Source organism: Strix uralensis, chromosome 14 (genome assembly GCF_047716275.1).
Source record: "Strix uralensis isolate ZFMK-TIS-50842 chromosome 14, bStrUra1, whole genome shotgun sequence".
NCBI lineage: Eukaryota > Metazoa > Chordata > Aves > Strigiformes > Strigidae > Strix > Strix uralensis.
Genome location: NC_133985.1, coordinates 16,660,280 through 16,680,297, shown reverse-complemented (window position 1 = coordinate 16,680,297; position 20,018 = coordinate 16,660,280). Strand labels below are relative to the sequence as shown.

The 20,018-nt window shown below is 47.2% G+C and overlaps 1 protein-coding gene across 1 annotated transcript in view; it reads left to right on the top strand.

Moving 5' to 3' along the window:
• The first annotated feature begins 402 nt into the window (after nt 1–402).
• GRIA1 (glutamate ionotropic receptor AMPA type subunit 1) overlaps nt 403–20,018 on the top strand; it is a 128,967-nt gene continuing 109,351 nt past the window's right edge. Inside the window, exons 1-2 of the mRNA XM_074883658.1 lie at nt 403–640; nt 2,823–2,960. Coding sequence (XP_074739759.1) covers nt 559–640; nt 2,823–2,960 — 220 coding nt within the window. The 5' untranslated portion in view covers nt 403–558. The remainder of the gene's footprint in view (nt 641–2,822; nt 2,961–20,018) is intronic.

The window sequence follows — 20,018 nt, the reverse complement described above, 5'->3', positions numbered from 1 at the left end:
ATTTGTTCAACCCCTGGACCCAGGGGTGAGAGCCCAGGTTGGGAAGCGCTGGATCAGAGGCAGTGGAGTTTAAGCCCTTTCTCTAGAGGAGTTTGCCACCTACTGATTTGCAGGTTCCTCTAGCTCCTGCCAAGAGAAGTTGAGGGGGAAAGCCGGGAATTTAGGGGTAGGTGGGAATTGCCCTTAGAGACCCCAGCCAGGACCCTCGGGGGGGAATAGGCGGGGCGGGGGATGCGGTGCCCAGCTGTTGAGCTCCAACTGGGAGAAGGGGAAGGAGCTGGGTGGAAGCGCCTGGCGTGTGCGTGTGTGTGTTGTGTGTGGCGGGGGAGGGATGTGGATGAGGAGCGGGCTCTCTTTCTTTCTCACGGGGCTCAGTTAATCCTGCTGCCAGGCGGTGTTTAGCAGCAGTCTCAGCGCTGGATTCCGAGCGAGGGAGACGCGCAACCCTGAAGGCGCAGCGGAGGGGAGGCGAGAGAGGCAGCTAAAGAGAGCAGAGCGGGGGAAAAATCAAATCTATGCTTGGAACTGGGCTTCTTTTTCGCCAATGCAAAAGGGAATATGCAGCACATTTTTGCCTTCTTCTGCACCAGTTTCCTAGGGGCGGTGTTAGGGGCCAATTTCCCCAACAATATCCAGATAGGTGAGTGCAGAGCTCGGGGCCGTTTGGGGGTGCCGTGCCCCGGCAAGGGGGGGGATAGGGGTGGAGAGGGGGCGGTAGGGGAAAACTGACCCGCTCAGTTGCTTGGAAAAGCAAAATACGTGTGTGTGTGTGTATGAGAGAGAGAGAGCGAGCGCGAGGGGCTGAACCGCGAGGTCTGGATTTGTGCGTTGGTACCAGCTTTGCAAGAGCAGAGATGTAACAATTTGGCTTTGGGGGAGGGGAAGATTGGGAATAAATGCCTGCACACACATCAACATAGAGAGAGAAAAGTGCCTCTGAAATGGAGGAAGCACAAAAAAAAAATATCTGGTGCTTGCTCTGAGAAATGCCTGGGCTGCCATTGTGCGTTGCTGCATTTGCAAAATCAGCGGTTGCATTATACGTTTTAGTGAGGATGCTCTCATCTGTAGGTAACTGGGACGAGAGGTAACAAACAGGCGCTCTCTGTTGTTGTTGCTAAAGAATAAGGGCAGAGCTATTGGAAGAAGATTTTCCATTGAAGTCTCTTTTCATTTCATGCTACTTGCTTCCCCTGCACACCAGCAGTGCCTGTTTGATTCCTTTCTCCCTTCCTGTAACTTCTCAGTGCTCCTCTCCCTCCCTCCCCCTCCCCCCCCCCAGGTTTATTATTACTCTCCCATTGATCTTTATTGATGATGATTTGTAACCTAGCCCCAAAATTCTCTTCCCTTGCATGCCAGTTTTCTTTCCCGCCTCCCTTCTCTTTACAATGCCAATCAATTGCTAATCCACCAAGTTCAGGCAACTCCTGCCTGACTCCAGCTGCACAATCGGTGCTTTTATTGCTGTTGCTGCATCCCTCCCTGCCTCCCTTTAACCCCAAATTTGTGCAACATCCCAGATTTTTTCCCTTTCAACAAACACATATAGCCGAGCTTCACTCGGCTACTAGCATCTTATTCCTCTGACACCCATGATTAGGCTGGGGGTGGGAGGAACGGGGCGGGTGTGTGTGTGTGTGTGGGGGGGATATTCATGCACAAATAGCCCCTTCCACACAACAAGGAGATGCCCTCTATACTAAAGATGTGCATAGTGCCGTTGATGGCAGGTCTCTGCACATTTATTTCTTCCCAAGCCATCTGCCCTGGAGGGGTGGGCATTGATAGTTTCTGGTTCTTTATTTTCATTCTACCTTATTGCTAAGTGCTTTCTTTCCCTACTTGTAAAATTCCAATTACAGTGCTCTCTGTAAATGCAAATAATTACAAGACAGTCTGAATTTAATACCATCTTTCTGGAGGCTGTGAAGGGATCTGCCACAAGCCAAGTTTCCTGCTGTGGGAGCAGCAGGAAACTTTTCCTAGGGCCGGGTTATCCCGGCAGGTCTATGGGGAGAGAAACGCTCTGAGCCTGGGTCCAGCCTGGTCCAGTTCCTGTCCTATTTATGTCATCCTCTGGTTCGGGGCTTGTCTGTACTTCTGCTCAGATCGATCCCTTTGAGGCTCAAGGTTTTGATTTCCTTCCCTCTTTGAGTCTGGCCACTGTCACCTGTTAAATTTAGGGTTTTTCCATGCAGCAAACTTCCAGTAGCAGCAGTTGTTTGGCCATGGGTCCCACATTGCTCTGGCTCTCGCAGCCCTGTCCCCATCCACCCAGTGCTGCACTCGTTGGGCCAGGCTGGCTCAGCCAGTCTGCCCCGTACCCCAGAGTCCCATAGAGTGGGGGAACCCCTGCACCCCTTCTGGAGCAAACGCCTCCTCTTAGTCAGCAGGGTTTAAACCGAGCCTAATTACAAGTGAGGGGAGGAGGAAAAAAGACTCTGATTCCTCCTTTATAAAGGCAACATTGACAGTGCTTCTATTTCTCTTCCTTAAAGTTATGGGGGGTGAGGAGGTTGAGCCAAACCCTGTGGTTCACCCTGACCCCACAGGCTGCCAGGCCCAGGGATGCATCAGGGCTCCTATATGTGATCCAGGCGTTACATAATGCACAAGCTAGAAAGGTTTTCTGCTCCCAGCCTGTCCACAGTGGGCACGAAGCCCCCCAGGTCTTGCGTGCTGGAGGGTTTCTGAGTGTTGAGGCACTCCCTGGGCTGGGGAGCTGTAGCCTCTACTCACAGGGGTATTTTGGACTGAAGAGGTTGCTAATACGGGTGTGTTTAAGACCTTTCTTCTTGTTGTTCTTTTTTTCTCCCCAGGGGGGTTATTTCCTAATCAACAGTCCCAGGAACATGCGGCTTTTAGGTTTGCGTTGTCTCAGCTCACGGAACCCCCTAAGCTCCTTCCCCAGATCGACATTGTGAACATTAGTGACAGCTTTGAAATGACATACACCTGTAAGTAGCGGCGTTTGCCGTACTTTCTCTTACTTTGGTTTCTTTATTCTTGACTGGGGGTTTTTTTGTGTCAGACATATGGGACATCTTGCTCAAAAGCTTGCAGCTTGCCTTTAGGTTCCATGCAAGAAAACCCCAAACGCATGGGCAAACAATTTCTGAATCATTTTGGTTTGTGCTAAGACAGAGGGGTGAGGTAGTGCTGCAGTTATTCAGCATGTCTTGCATTTTCTCTTTCATTGCTTCCAAAACAGTATAAAACCCCCAACAATTAATTTCCTCTTGTTTCTCTAACCTCTGCCCAACTCATTATGTTGAGGTTTCATTCCCATATTTCCTATAGCCGTGATGTACAACAGAGACACCCCTTTCCACCCACCGGGTGTACAGAAGTCTCTGTTTAGTGTGAACAGCTTCTTCTTCAGCCCCAGTTTAGCCATCTGTCCTTGTAATTTAAGAAAGACCTAGCAGAAAACAGCAGCTTGGTGCAAGTGGAGTCCAGATCCACAGTAAGGGGCATGCCTAATAATGCAGAGGTGTAAGAGAGTTCTAGTTTCAAGAACCAGCGAAATCAATGGCTTTAAAAACAAGTATTAAAGACTGAATTCGCACCGCAAAGTCGATGCTGGGGTGTGTATCTGTATCCTGCTAAAGCACAGCACATTAACTCTGCTGTTCTTATATGATATAGTTGGAAAAAGTAAAACTGGCTTGCCAGGTAATGCCAAGATTAACAGCAACAAACAAAACCAGGAGGGAACCGGAGGAGAACAAAACCCATAAAACAGCCCTGGGGTTGCATTAGGGGCTGTTGCAGCATTTGCTTCCCTTGGAGCGAGCGGCGCGGTGCTGTGCACGAGGGGCTCGCACTGCCAGGATGCGATGCACTAAGAATTTCTCGGTTCAACTCGGTGTCAGACACTGCTTTCACTCTCTGAGCCTGTGTGTGTGTATGAGGACTGTCAGGAGGGACTGGAGGAACCCTTCCCTTTGCAGAGCCTGGTGGATTGTTGTTGGCTCATGTCCGTAGTATCCTTTTGATTCACCGAAACATCCTCTTGGCAGTTTAGTCATGTGGAGAGTGGCGTTGAGGTGGACACAAACTGTTCTCTCTGCTAAGAAATACACAGAAGGGAAAAATGCTTTCTTGCAAAAAGAACCAGGAATGTACAGGAGGGGAATTAATAAGGCTCTTTGAAGAAAAGAAAAAAAAAAAAAAGTGATTTTTTTTTTCTCTTGAAAGGTTTGCAAATACAAGATTGCAGGAATTTCCTGGCTGGTATGACACAGGAGAGAGAAGTAACAATTTGGCCACACTTTCATTGGAGTGTCTAATGGCACATCTAAAGATTTTCTATTTTTCTTAATATCCCTCTACTTGCCAACTACAAGGTTTCCATCAAGGTAGAGCAACTATTTCAGTGAAATCCAATGGCACTTCCTTGGCAGGAAAACTAGACAAATAGAAGAAAAAAGACAGACCTTGTATCTATCAAGGGAAAGCATCACCCACCTGGGGTAGAGTTGCTGACTGTGGCTGGGGATGAGCCATTTCAGTGCTGATAGCAGGAAGAAAGCAGAAACTGCAAGAATATCAATAGAATAAATTCTCCATCTGCACATAGTTTTCCCTCCCTCTCTTTGCCTGCCACTAATGGTTTTGTTTACAGCATTAACGTTGATAGCAAGACCACGATACTAGTGATGCTTCAGAAATCTGTCATTAGTACCACGGGGGCGGGGGTGGTCTCACAAAAGCTGAATGGAAGCAAGACAACCTCCCAAAGGATGTTATATTTGAGCTCTATGTAGGGCACGTTGTCCTAGATCAGACCAGCAGAGCACTCCTCACAGTCCAACTTCACTTGTCCTCATTTTCCTTTTCTTATAATTAAAAATTTCCTAAGTTCTTCCAGGCTATGGAAGGCAGCATTTGTTTTGTAAGCACAAAAAGAAGGTGTTATTCCATGTACCCTAGGGGGAAAAAAAAACAACCCAAAAAACCCAGGCTGATAGGAGACCTGGTTTTAGTACTCTAGGGCTGGAGTGAAACTTTTGACAGGAATTATCTTTCCTCATCTTCCAGCAAATTCCCTTCCTGGTTGCCAAGACTAGATATCAGCAGAAAGATCTGTTTATTTACAGAGAGTAAAAACCCTGCCCACGCAGTGGTCCTTATCTTCTGAGAAAAGACTGGCCATGATACTGGCTCAGTTAAAAGTACCAGTTTTTGTTCCCATGGAGATAGAGAACACAGCATTTCCTTGTCATTGGCACTACCTGTTTCTCTGATGGTTAAGTCAAGGGTGTTTGGACCCTGTAAACCTGGTGCTGCTCCTATCGGGATCTCCAGTAGGACATCTGAGGAAGACTAGTAGGTCCCAGCCCCATGGCAAGTCCTGCCTCGTGCTAGGATCCGGCCTCATGTGCTAAATGTAGTCCTTATGGTAAGTGCCTGAAGTAGCATCGTTCAAAATACAGAATATATATTAAGAATCAGTGGTGATGGCAGAAGTAAAAAGCCTTGTTGGGCAGCTTGCAGGGCGATGATGAAGTGGCGGGATGAACTGCAGCAAAATGACAGCACCCTGTCTAAGGAGATCGTATGCAAAATGTATCTCAGCATCAACTGTGACACCTCTGCCTGACATATATCTGCTTACCAGTTAGGATGAGCAAGCTTTCGTGTGACAGTGGGTGAATTTACAGTATGAGATGCACCCATTTGTGCACAGGTGACAGTGGTAGGGAGCCGTTAATGATGTGCTAGTGACGGTCGTAAATTGGTAACAATAATACCCATGAAAGTGATAAACCTGTAAAATACCAGGAGGCTGCTGTTGTGCTGGGCTGCTGCTGTGACAGCCCAGCAACAACTTTTGCATTTCTGATGTTTCCAATTGTGGACTTTTCTATTGTTACGCAGTGATTGTGAATACCTCTGTGTGGGGCACCGTCGATCTACAGGGTCCTGTGGTCCCTGTGCATAACACGTCAGTAGATTATGATTTTAAGCAAACCATAATCATTAAGAAAGCAAAAATAGGTAGTAGATACAACATGCAGCAACTTCGTATTTCATGTGTGTGGTTGATGCTAATGTTGTTGCATCACTGAAACATGGGCACATTTCAATAACTGAAATATCTTCCTGAATTCATTCCACCCCACAGGATGGATGGTAATGAACATGCTCTGTCTTTGCACCTGAGTACGTGGTGTAGCTTACTGGTATGAAAATACACACCTGTCAATTTAAGGGTTCTTAACTAAAGGTTAGGAGACTTTATATTTTTGTGCTGTTTCTTCAAAGGCCAAGGCAATTGTTTATGGGGAAGGTGAATTTAGAGTCCTTCCTTCAGCCGAAGTATATAGCAGTGCCAGGTGACTGTAAAGGGTAAAATGATGGTGTGGTGTAGCTGAAAGGTTTGCCTAGTGACATAGCAGAGCAAACCCTTTTGATCATCTTTAAGGACATGTTCACAGGTTCTGTCTTCAGCCATGTTTGGAAAAGAGCTTTACAGCCTCAACACAGTCGCTAGCAAACTCTGCGGGCCTGGGTTTTGCCGTGACTGTGCTCAGGGCAGACCTAGCACGGCAGGGTTGGTGGTGAGGTCTGAGCTGGGAGGTGTGGGAAGAGGGGTGCTCTGTGCCAGATGTGAAGACGCACGAGGTCTGAAGCTTAGGAGAGAGTTGCAAATTCCCGTCCCTGGGAAGTCTGCAGTGAACACGAGCACCGTGTCCTGTCGGTAGCAAAGGGATGAGAGGCTGCTTACTTGAGACAACCTGTGCTGGTAATACTTTTATTCTTCATCTCAGCCTCCATTCGTGCACATGTAATGCACATCCCCATCCTGCACATAGCCCAGCTCCTTGGGGAATACGAGTGGTTTCAGCTACAGCTCCATAGCTTCATTTAATTTGTGGTGCAGAGCCTCCTGCTTTCAGACTCTGGCTGGAGTCCCCAGGTGAGCCCTGGCAGTGTCAGGCAGATGGTGGTGGTTGCTCTCGCTGTCCGGGGAAGACAGTGGCTCAGCGGCAGACGTCCCTGGCCGTGACCTGGGGGACATGCCCTGTTGAGCGGTACTCGCAGAAGGTGAGTCACCAGCTTGGTAAATCTGTCCCTGCAAAACTCACTCCACTTCGCAGGGATGACCAGCGACAAAAAAAACCTCTGTTCAGTGCAGCCCTGGAGCTTTGCTGATGCAGCCATCGGATTTTGTGTGCTTTGGTGTTGGGCTACTGAGAAGGGACATTCAGGGGCTGCACACCTGAAATGCACAGGTCTGCACAGGACAGCAGCGGGATTTTGCAGCTGCAAGAAAACTTGTAAAGAGGCTGAAAAACAATCATTTATCCCTCTCCTTCCATGTATGCACAGCTACAGTTACTGTGGGGTCCATACTGAGTACGGGCTCTGGGTGCTGCTAGAATATCAACAGTTGAATCTGTTCTGCATATTAGAAAATGAACATGTAGTTTGGAGTCTGTTCATATTTTATGAAGGCCTCCCAGCACCAATTAGAGAGGGATTTGTAGCGATCACTCACTCTGTGCTTATGTTCTTATCAATAGCAGCAAGCTTAGATCCAGATCAGCTATGAAATGAAGTACTACTTTTTCTTCTTTTTCTTGGATACTTATGTATATAGATAGAGTATTTCTGGAGATTGCTTTTTATCTCTCAAATTACCTCTCAGAGACAGGAAGGAATAGGCAAACATTTGAATGTTGTCAAACGAGGATCTAAATTTGGCTTAATTAAACAATTATTGCGTGTTGAATTTAAAGGAAGCTTCTTTGTTGACAAACATACGATGGTCGCCATTTCTTGGAAAGGTGTTGCTGTAATTATTCCAGCAGCAATCAATTAAATTGCAATTTTTTATAATTAAACTTCCACAGTCTAAATAAGCCCAGCCTTGTAATAGTATGTAATTGTTGTGGTGTTGGTAGACTTGTTTTTATTTTTGCGGTGTCAGAAGTCTCATGTAAATGCTTCGGGATTTTTTTTTTTTTCTGCAGAGCTCAGGATGCTAGCTATGACTATTTAATGTGAGTTAAGCCAACAGAAACATGGATTCAGTGATCAGATGCAGTCTGATTAATACAACAGAGGTACTACAAGGAAATGCATCTCCTTAGATTTTGGAATAGGAAAAGATGTGATGCAGGCAGATGAATCACAGAGAATCAATTCACGTTAGATCAAATTGAGGTTAAGGATGCTCAATTTCTGGCAAGGAAGGGCTGTAGCTTTCTAGTGAATGCACATTTGTTTAGTGAGGTTCCAGCACCTTACAGAGTCAGGTCCAACCCTAAGGAGGGCGCTGATGGGTGAAATCCTGCCAAACAGGAGGGAGCTGCTCCTGTGGGTGACACCAGCCTCCTGTCTCCAAGGTCTCTGCAGGGGTTCCGGGGTGGGCGTTGGGTGCTCGGCAGTCACAGCCGCTGCTGAAGAAGGTGGGAGCTTGTCCCATGTGCTTTCCCCAAGACAGAAAAGAATTTAAAACATGAGTGCTGAGCCATTTCCTCAGCTACGGCTGCCAAGACAGGACAGGTTGTCTGTCTACCTTCACAGACCTGGGCATGGAGAGCCTTGGGTGAACATGGGCCAATATCATCAACAGGGACACTGATGGGGCTCCACTATCATTTGGCAAAGGCAGCCCTGCCGAGAGGCTGGCAGCACATGTCAGGCATCAGGAACGGGTTTCCCCCAGTCTTCTGTGTCCATTTCTCTCCAAAGGGCATGGGGGGCACTTATTCTTTGCATGACTATTTTTATGCATTTAATTCTTTATACTGGGCTGTGGGAGCGGTGCCTGAGGAGAAAAGCTGATATGACGCAATTAGGAAAAATCAGAGGAGGAATAAGGGGAATTTCACGCCTGCAAATCTATCTGCTCATCTGGAAAGGATCCCAAATACTCATTGGTGACAAGTAAAAAAGAGACTGAAGAGGTAAAATTTGGGCTCTGCAGCAGGCGGAGAAGGAATTTGAGAAACCCTGAGCAGCAGAGGCCAGACCTGTCCATTGTGTGACAGTCACAGTTTTCACTCACAGCTTATCCTTTCTTCTCTAAAAATAAAGCTTTTTTATGTGATAGGGGTCCTACTGAGCCAGAAACACACAGGCTCTATTTTTTGGTATATTAGCAAGGTGAGAGTGGAAATCTTCATGTGGCTGCAAGGAAGACAGCGTGGGGAAGCACGCTGTTCCTTTCCAAAACTCTAGTGGGAATTTTAGATATATACGTTTCCATTTTCCTTAATAGGGTTACGGCCCCAAAGACAACATCTCTCTGTCACTAGAAATGGAAACAGTCCTGGTTAGCTTCAGTGACACGTGGAGCTCAGAGCAAACACAAAATCAACATGATCCTTAAAGAGGGAATAAGTCAGGGAGACTTTAATATTCTGCAGATCCAGATTCTCCAGGGTGCAGTATTAACACAAGTCTGAAGACAAAGATGCATTTCTTTCAACTGCATTCCTTTAAAGAGAGATGGGGGTTTAATTCTCTGCTTTTAGTTCCGTAGGACTGAAGCAGGGTAACATTCTTCCCTGTGAGAAGTGCCATCTGGTAGAGCATGGGATATGCTCTGGGAGGTTACAAGGACTTCTGAGGAGGTCAGATATTAGGCAAGATGCAGAAGAAGGGCCGAACTGAGCCATTAGCAATCCACCATCATCCCAGAAAAAAAAATTAAAATACTGAATTATTAGAATAATAACAGCATGCTACCCGGCAGAAACTGTTCCCTGCTCACCTGCTGAACTGATCGCTCATTAGCTTACACAGTAACGAGTCTCTGGTTGATTTTCTCAAGCTGCCCTTTAGCAGCCAGACCCACTTGTTCCCTCTGGGGCATTCTTACAAAAACCCACCACAACACAACGTAAAAGAACACACCCCCCCCCCACCCCCGCAATATTGATTCTTTTTATTAATGTATCAGTCATTTTCCACATTCTCTGCAAACCACACCCTTGCCAACCCTCGTCCAGGGTTGCAGTTCAGGAGGAGACATCCTTGTGCATTGCAGGACTGATTGATCCCTTGAGGAAGTATCAGTGAGAGGCAATGAAGAGGCAAGTAACAGCTACAAATTGCCATATTTTGGCTTCTTCGAGAGGGTCTTTTCATTCTCTGATTTTATTTGTTTTTGGCAGAGTGGAGGAGTGCAAAAGAAAACAACTGATGTCTAAGATTGAGATGTAACATACAACTGATGGCAGGATTCTTGTGTGTATGTAGCATATGTGTCTGCATCGCTTTATATGCTATAGGAGTCTTGGCATGGATTTAATAAGTGAGGTCCTGTAACTATGCTAGTGGAGATGAAGTGGGAGGGAGATGAAAGGTTGAGGGCTGAGAGATTGGAGGAGAGGTACAGAAGCCATTGTAGGTAATCTGGATGCAGCACGGAAGGATCTCACAAGAAAGGGAGAGCTGTTTCTCACCTCCCTGCCCTCCCAAACACTTTGCTTTGATCTTTGCTAGCAGTAAGCTTCCAGAGCAAAAGACATCAGTGACTACACTGATTCAGATGTGGTTTTTCTCCCGTGGGCCTGCCGATATCCCCTGAGTGCCCTGAGCCTTGTTAGCTTTCCTTCCACGCAACACCCACACCCCATTTCACGCCGTCCGTGAGAAAGAGGAGGGTGTTGCTATTCTGGCAGGTGAGAGAAGAAAAAATTACCAGCAAGCATGGGACCTCGTGGGGAGAGCATGGGCAAGCGGAGTCCAGCAGAGAGCACACAGGGACGGAGGATGGAGTGCTGGGTCAGGAGCAGCACTTGGAGACCTGGCATGGAAAAGGGGACAGGCAGCAGCTCTAGCAAGACTGTGGACATGCTGTAGCTGGAGTTTTCCCTTGTCTCTGTTTCCAGCCCTTAGCTGAACCAGGGGAGGTTTTGCTTTCTGAGGGCTCTGTCTCCTTCTGCCCGAATATGAGCTAGAGCCTGCTGGTGTCTCCCATCTGGCTAGCACTGTAGCTCCACTCACTCCTGGCCTCCCTCTCCTCCTGCAACTGCCACAGAGCCAAACCTCTGCTTAGGGCAGGGAATCCCCTGCATGGGACCGTTATTGCAAACTTCCAGTGTATTTAACACAGCCTGCAGCTCTCTTGCTGCTGTGACAGTCCCAACATGCCACTGTGCTTTCCCCTCCATCAGCCTTGTGCTGCAGAACGCCTTGCATCCTTATTACGTGATGAGCACCTCTCATTTATATATGGCTTGTTGCATGATGCATGTGAGCAGGTGGCCGTGTGTTGGTCCTGAGATGGGACCATGTGGCCAGGGAAAAGTGAGACAACAAATGATGAGATGTAGACCACGGTGGGGTGATGGTTAGCTGGAAGGGAGGCTCTTGTCAGAGCACACGTGGCAGGGGAGGCTTGGGGATGACCACCTGATCGGTGTCTAGCAGGGACCCAGATCAGCAGGGAAATGGGGGCAGGTCTGGGCCGCCAGCACTGTGTCTGCAAAGGGCTGAAGCAGCCCGCAGAGCCACAGCTGAGAAAGAGGCCTGGCCTGCAGGGAGTTCAGGAGAAATGTCTTTGTGCAGAAGGTGATTAATGTCTTTAATGAACTACCAAAGGAAGTAATAGAAAGCCAAACCACATACAGCTGCAGTGGGGGAAGGGGCTGAGGGGACATTGCTGTTGCAGGCAAGGACAAGGAAGCGAGCTGTGGCACAGGCCATGCAGCGATGCCATTTCCAGTTCACTGTCCCAGAAAAACAGTCAGGCACAGCAGCTGTCCCTAGTCTGTCCTGAGCAAAAGCAGAGCTGAGTGCATTTCACAGATTTAATCAGAATTAATTCTGTCTTTCAGCCTGTCCTGGTTCTCGGGTCTTTTCTGCTCAGTTCATTATGGCTGTGCCAACCAAAACCCACTGTGCAGCTTCGAGGTGTGGGGATGGTAATCTGGGAGTCCTCGTGCTCATCTCCTGTGGGGACAGCAAAGGGAGATTCTCTGGGGAGAGCAGAGCCTTGCTGGAGACTGAGACCTGGATTAGCCTAGGTTGACAGGCATTAAGAGTCATCAGTTGTTTGGGAACCCACAAGAAATGTGTGGATGAAGTTAGGCAGATTTCTAACATTGAGTCATCTTTATCATAACATCCTCCACCTTAGCAGCCTCGTGTGCCAGACTCAGCAGAGACCTTGGAGGGAGCAGATACCAGCACCTCTCCTGAACTCGCAGAGCCCCACGTGGTCCTGGGGCAGGAGGACGCCCGTTCAGTCACCCACAGACTAGAAAACCAGCTCTTTGTGTTCCCAGACATGCCCGTGTTTATGTGTTAACAATTAAGGGGGCAGTGAGTTCACCGTGCAGCTCCTGGGCAGGAGGCGAGATAGCTCCTGCATTTCCAACCCTGCTCCCAGAGTAACCGCACACCTTCAGAGATGAGCCCGTCCACAAAAACCCCGTATCACCTTTTGTTCTGGAGTAACTAGCCCTAGTTTGGGGTACATGCTTGCTCTGTCAAAGAGCTTGCTCATTCAAGCATCAACACAGTTTTAGTGAGGCTTAACAGTCATGCTGAAGTGGGAAAACCAACACACAGCATTGCAGATAGCAGCTGTCAGTTGAGAGACCATTCCCAAACTTCTCTTCTTTGCTTGGGAAACTTTAGTCCATTAAAGTTTGTTCTCAAGTGAAGTCTTTACATGTGTCCTCAGTACAAATGCTGGATGCAGTCCCCTTACTAAACCTTTCCTTTCTCAGCAAAGTGCCGGGTAAAGCAACAAAATTGCATGCTTATCAGGTCAGTTCTGCTTTGCCAGATGTCTGCAGAGGGACAGAGGGAGAGGGGAAGAACCAAGCCCAAGCTTGACCCAGGGTGCTGGTGCCATATTGCTGCTTCTATGCCTTAGCAGCAGGTCCTAAATCCTTAAAGCACGAAGAAGGGAATTTGTCCCTTCCAACTTTTCTGGTTAAGGATTAGATACTCCTCAAGGTTAGCTCTGTAATCAGCAGAGAGCTCTTCTTTTGAACAGTCAGACACCCATCTTGGTACGGGGAGGAATTGCCCTCCAGAGGTGCCTGCTTATCTCCCTTGTCGATATGAGAAGCCAAGGTGACAAACTTGACTTAGCTTACTGTGAGACCTTGAGAGGTAGGTAATACATCTGCAGACTCCTACCCGAAGTGTCTGCAGCTGTATTATATTCTTCTGCTAATTCCTCAATACTCTGCTGAAGGTGATACCTCAGCAGTACCAAACATTTTCCTGCTCTCTCTGTGAACAGCCTGTAAAGGCTTTGATAAAAGCAGGCATCACATTGCAAACAGGCAGTTCGCAGTTGTGCTATTCTGATGTATTGCTAAGAAGTGATGAAAACATATGTTCATGGCATAGAAACTGCACTTCTCAGATTCACCTTCTGTATTTTGTAACAGTACCGCAGTGGCCCCTCAAGGGCAGGGGCCTGCCGTCATCCCGAGACATGCTCTCATCCTCTTAGCCTCTTCTATTTCTCACTTTTCATGGGCTCACTGCTGGCAGTAGTGTTTGCAGTGCTCTAACAATGATGTCTGGGTTTGCTTTTGCTGTCTTTACTTTAAGCAGGTCTCTTTCTCCCTCTTTCTGTTGATATGCTCCTGGCTGATACTGCCTTTCCCTAGGAGTAGGCTCTGGGGGATCATAGAGTTGGTATCATCAGGGGAGGAATGACTTCAGATGCTAACTGTAGCATTTTCAAAATAGCACCTGGGGATTTGACTGAGCAATCCCCACCAGCTCTAATGGGAAGAGCACAGCTAAGTCCTGCGTGACACTGGAACAAACAATCTTGTGATTTTTTTTCAGAAAAAAAAATAAAAATGTTGTTTGGCCTGAAGAAAGAGTCATTTTTAAAGTAGCATCCTTTAGCAGCTGAGCCAAATCAGACCCAAAACCCGGAATCAAAACACACCTGAAAATCCTGGGGATACTCTGAATCTCACCCTGCTCTGGTCCTGAGTTCTGACTGCCATTTGACAGCGATCTCAGAGGCGTGTGATCACAATGTGCATTCTGGTTTCCTCTTTCAAGCCTATCTCAGGAAGACAAGTAAAAGTGCGAATCCAAACTAACAACTAGAGCAGAACAACTTTAAAAACAAAGGAAGAAAAAAAATCATCCCCCTTGGCTCCCAGAGCTGTGCAGTGAAATCTAGAGCAGTCTCGTGGAGGCTGGAGGTGGAGGGAAATCAGGGTCAAGATGACTGAGGGACAGCAGCATCCTCTGGTGGGACTGCGGGAGCCTTTGGCGGAGGTGAGTTTGTCTCAGTGTTGTCTCCATTAATGGAGCTGTGCGGGGGCTGCAGCCCCAGGAATGAGGTGCATTGCTGTAGGACTACGGGCACTCATGCTGTAGGATGGTTCATGTCCAGAGCTGCCAGAGGTGCTGCAGAGGTGAGATTTGCAGTGTTTTCCCTAGTTATTCTAGCCTGCAGCCGACGTAGAGAATTATTCACTTTCAACAATAACAAATTTACATTAAAAAAAGGCTCCATCAAAAAGAAATTGCACTTGACAGTCTCCCTTTAGCCACGGGAGAGCAGCAAGCAGACGGGCTCAGGAGCCTGCCTTCCCATCCCTTTCTGTCTGTGTGTTCTGTGGTTTTGGCATTGCAAAAACGGGAAGCAGCTGTAAGCCCTTTGGATCACAAATGGGTCTGGGAGTCTGCTACCTCTGCTAACAACTCATTTATTATCACGGAGCAGACAGTTTCCTCTGAGCCAGTGCAATCTATCATTTCTTAAAGATGCTGTGTGAGATTGAAAGAATTTGCTTTAAGAGTTGGCACCTGGAAGCCTGTAATGAGTCCATCTTTGAGAATAAATCTCCTTCCTCACTGAGATTTCTTTTTCCCAGCTTCAGCTGGAGCAGTCCACGGGTACCACTGCCCAGGCAGGCAGGGAGAGGGACGTGCAGCAGATGCACTCTTTCCTCTGAAAAGTTTACAGCATCCATGCTCTGAAAAATTCCTTAAGAAGAATGAGGGCCCTTTGCTTCTCTCTCTGCATCCAAAATACTAGAGGGAGTGTTAAGAGGCTATTCTGGCCCCCTTGCGTGAAACCCATATATGCAACTCCAGGCAGGTTAAGTCTGCCACATGCAATATCCCACCCACAATCAGCACCTGCTGCTGCCTGGCTTGGATTTCATGCTGTTTCAGCACAGCATCGCTTCCTCTGCCTTGTCAGCCCATTTGCTCCCCCAAAGTGTGGGGTTACATGGTGGGAAAGGGGCTGTGGGGCCATGCTGTAGCCCTGAACAAGTCCCTGCATCCAGGGACCTGCAGTCAAAGCAGCTCTGCCAAAGGGTACCTCCCTGTCATTTTGCCTGATGCACCGGGCAAGGGTCCAGGCGAGGGTCCCACGGGGTCTCCTGTGCAGATGTTGAGTGGTCTGATGTGGGCAGTTCAAATGCAACCCTCCTTTGCTATAGAGAACAGTGAGGTGATGAAAGCCCATGTTGATTATTCTTCCTGCAGCAACTCTGAGCTCACACCGGTGGTTTTGGCTGCTGTTACTCCTGTCTGCTTAAAATCCCAGGCTCCCAATGTGCTTCAAGGGAATTTGCTGTCAGTGTCAGCAGGAGAGATGGCACGATGTGCTGGTGCATGTGGGTTGCCCCAGGTGATGGGGCATTGTGACCCTCTGCAGCTATTTTTCTCAGTTTTCACTTTTAGTTGGTAGATGTGGTTTAACCTTTCTTCCTTTAATTTGCACTCATGAATTATTCCAAGCAAAGCCAGCATTTGTCTTAATTTTGGTTTGTTTTTTAAACATCTTTTCAGTGTGAAGGGAAATCAGGGCTACAAGCACTTGGTTCTGCGCTATTGGTTTCCTGGACTGCGGATCAAGCCCTTTCTAAAGAAGGTTCACTTGATCCAAAAGCACTCAAGGGGATTTTGTAGTCTGTGATCCCATCACTGCTGTCTTTACCTTTCCTGCAGATTTTGCCCAGCAACACTATGCTCCACCCTGATTTTTCGCTCGTTCTTTCCTTCCCTGCAGCAGGATTTTCCTCTTGGCTATTCTGCTCCTGTCTGTGCCTGTAACCGTTGCAAGCCCCATACTTAAGATGTCACAACCATCTCACGGCTGTCGTGGTTTCTGCTGTTCACCTGTTGCATCTCCCTCGTGCCATGAGTTTAGTAAGCTCTCACAGCAGTGTTGCACCATTATATTTGTTTACCAAATATTTGGGGTCCTGATTGTTAGCTTAGGTCTGTAAGTACCAAAAATCAGATCTTTAAAGGCATTTCAGTGTTTACTGATTCTGACAGGAGTATCAGTACCTAAATGTGATATAGTGTGTTCTAAGTGATACTAAGTGTCCCTGTGGGTCTGTTTCAAGCGTAGCACAAATAGGATTAATGGATTTTTATTTTTATTTTATCCAAACCATTTTTTTTGATGAAAGAACAAGCCAAAAGCAGGATTATAGCTTAATGATTTTTTTTTTTTTATGGAAGGTGTGTGTTTCTGCTTTTCTGTTCTGTGGTGATGCTGCTGTCTGCTGCAGAACAGGCTCTAATGGCAGCTAAACCAGGATTGCTCCCATGGTCCACTTTCCTCCTGCCCATGCATGGGTAAGCCAGGGGTGCCCACCCCATCTCTGGCTATTTCTGGCTCTGGTACACTTTGGGTAGACAAGGGGAAAGGACAGTGTTGGGTGCTCCCAGCCTGGCTGTGCTGTGGTGGAGGGTGCAGAGCTTATACTGCTACACTCCGCTCCTCCTCTCGGGCTTGGTTTGGCACGGTGCTGTGAGATACTGTGTATGGGAGGTGATCCCCTTCCCCAGGTCCTCATCTCTCCCAGAGAGAGATCTTGCCTTGGGATCATGCATTGGTCTCACACCTTGTTTTCTGGTTTGTCAGAGGAATCTCCTGCCAAGATCAGATGACTGAGGAGCTCTAATGGCTTCTTTGCGGCATTTCTTTTCTCAAGAAGTAAGAGGAAAAAAATGAGCAAGGGGATACACTAAGACATCAGTGGTAGAAAAAAAAAAAAAGTCTTGAAAAGGGTGTCTTGAGAAAAAAAAAAAAAGAGAATTGAGTTTTAGGCAAGTTGTAGAATCAGGGACAGATGATAAATGGGAGCTGAAGGCTTACGGCAAGTGCATTAGAGGCAGCCTCTAATGTGTTCTTTAAAACAACATTTGTTGCAGCGTGGCCCCATCCGCAGACGGCAGCTAAAGTGTGGAGTGAAATGCCTCCTCTGATCCTGCGTCCCATCGCTCTAGCCATGGGGTTGTGCAATTAGTGAAGGCACCCGCATGAAAAAGGACGAAGTCTGAGATCCTGAAAGAGCAGCACCTGATGCATTGGGCCGTGTAGGCTTTTCTGCAAGGAGTGAAAAACTAATCACTTTTCAGATATGTCCTAAAGTTAATGGAGACTTTGACTTCAAGCCTCAAATGACCTACCTGTGCCTTTGACACCTTGGCTGTGTCAGTAGCTTTTCTTTCTCTTGTGTGTGAGATTTTATGTGAAGGGCAGCTTTAGGGAGAAGTTACATCGTAAGGGTTTTTTTGGATACTCTTCCGTCCTGGTGGCTATTTTTTCCTTTTTTTTTTTTTTTAGTGAAAGTGGACAGGGGGGAGTGGGAAGGACTGGCATTGATGAGGCACCACCGAAGCCACCCTGGAAATATCTGGAGCCCCCTGCAATTCAGCAGTGTCCATTTAGCTGGAAAGGGCTGGGTGCTCAAACAGGGGATGTGCTTTCTGTGACTGTCAGAGAGACATGAGTGAGCACTTGCCTGTAGGAGAGGACACAGCTTTGCATTTCTGATCAGTCCCACATTGGCCTCATTTTCTTGCTTAGGCTTATGCTTACAGCCCTTGCTTTTCCTGATGAATCTGATTCCCCTTTGGGAGGGTCCACAGATCCCTAGCAAGTGGGGACAGCCATCTGGTGGGTACCCAGAACTCTCCCGTGTCTGCTGGCACATGGGCAGTGCAGTAGGACATCTGGGAAGTGATGGGGGAACTACTTCTGGAAGCGCCAGGCAGCATATGGGTAAAGGCCATGTAGGTGCTTTGAGTGGGTGAACAGAGACTGCCTCTGCATGCAGGATCCTCAGGAACGTTCTCACCCAAGCAGACTTTGCCACAGAGCAGCCCAGCAAAGCGGAAGTGCAAGGAGCCATGCTGAGTGGCTGCAGTCCATATTATTCACTATCTGTTCTCCCATTGTTCTTATAACAGTAGGAAAATGTCCTTCACGTTGGCAGTGTAGGCTCATTCATCTCTGCCCCCCAAGTGACAAGAGCATGGTTCACCTGCTCGTCTCAATCTTCATCTTCCTCCCCAAGACTGGTGTTGGGGTTCAGCCCATACAGCTGGCCAGTTTGGCTGACACCCTTTGCACCATGCTGCCTTGCCTAGATGGAGCAAGCGTAGTGCTGGGAATGAACACTGACATGACTAAGACACTTTGGAAGAGGAGAGACTCCCTCACTGCCCCACTGCCCACAGGGAAGCATAATCTCCCAATGGGAAGAAATTCATGGAGATGCATTTAAAATGCTAACCCTTGCACAGTGGAGGACGGCTTTTCTTGATTTCACTTTTGTGTAGCACCAGGTGGCCTCACAGTGGGTGAACCTTTTCCATTCAGCTCAGCCTATGTGCCCTTAATTTTCCTTTTTGGTCTTCAAGGCCCAAAGAAAGATTATCAATAACTCTTATTTGAGCAAAACCCTTCTTTTGTAGACAAACTTCCTTAGGAAAAAAAAATGGTAAAGGCTGTGGATCTTCTGCTAGCCTGTCACCCCACTAGAATTAGGTCTTCATTAGATAAAAAGCTAGTAGGCAAGTGGCTTGCTCTCTCCGTGTATCTTGCAAGCTTCCTCTCAACTCCACATAAGGAAGGCAGTCTGGGGGCCCTTCCCTCCAATGATTACCCAAAGTGTTTAACTGGCTGTGGCTGGAAACCCACCAAGGCTTTGAGGAGTGGCCTTTGGACCATGAACCATCCTTAACTTAGAGTCAAGGAGATCTTGTCATGCCTTACATTAAAGAAACCTTTGGGCTCGCTTCTTCCAAGTCAGAACCTTCCATAACCAAAAGACTAGATCCAGCCCAATACAAGTTTCCCAGCAGACCCAAGGTAGATATGCTAGAGACACTGCAAATAAGAAGAAATGTATGTTCTGCTTTGTTTACCCTGCTGTGATTTAGTAGCAGTGATCGTGGCAAGGCTTGAAGTTTTCCAATCTGAGTGTGGCAGAGAAAAGCAGAAGATGTCTAACTACTACAAGAATTATAATTATTGTTAGGCATTTCTGTGGTTTTATCGAAGTATGAAGTGAATTCTGGGAGGGTTGTAAATAATAAATGCGTTCTCCCAGGATGTCCCCAGGTTGGACCCTGGCACATGCAGGCGCACTTCCCAGAGTGACTCCCTTCTGAGTTGCAATCAATAGCAAAAATAGCCGTGGGGAGAGTCAGATGCACTGAAAAGTCAATATGCCTGATACGATGTCCTCATCATCCCTATATGGGAAAGCAGCCACTTACTGCCTATAAAACTTTTTATTTTCTGAGGATATCAGAGGTTGCTGTGTAGGGGGGCATTAGCCTTCTTTAAATGCCCAAAATATTTATTGAGGACATGCTTCCTCTATATTCTCTCATGACAGAATGCCCCAAATCCGGTGACACTAATTAGCTACTTAAACTTTTTCTTTTTTTTTTTTTCCCCCCCAGCTATGACCAAATCTCTGTGGATTTAGCAGCACAGCAAAGATTTAACAAAGTTTAAATGGGAAAAGCGTATGAGAGGAGAAATTGTAGGATAAGATTCTGTGCCTGTTAACTGATGGCATTTATAAATTATAGCTGAGAGATGTCATATCAGTGGAAATGGAAAACAGCTTAGGGGATTATAAAAATACCCTCCATAAACCATTTTAATGCCTAATTTTTTTAAATCTCTTATGGTAGGTGTCATAAAAATGAATTCTAGCAGAAAGGATAAAAATTTTCACTCGGTAAACTGGCTAACTGGTGATTAGAGGCTGTCAGGGAGAACAAACTCTTGA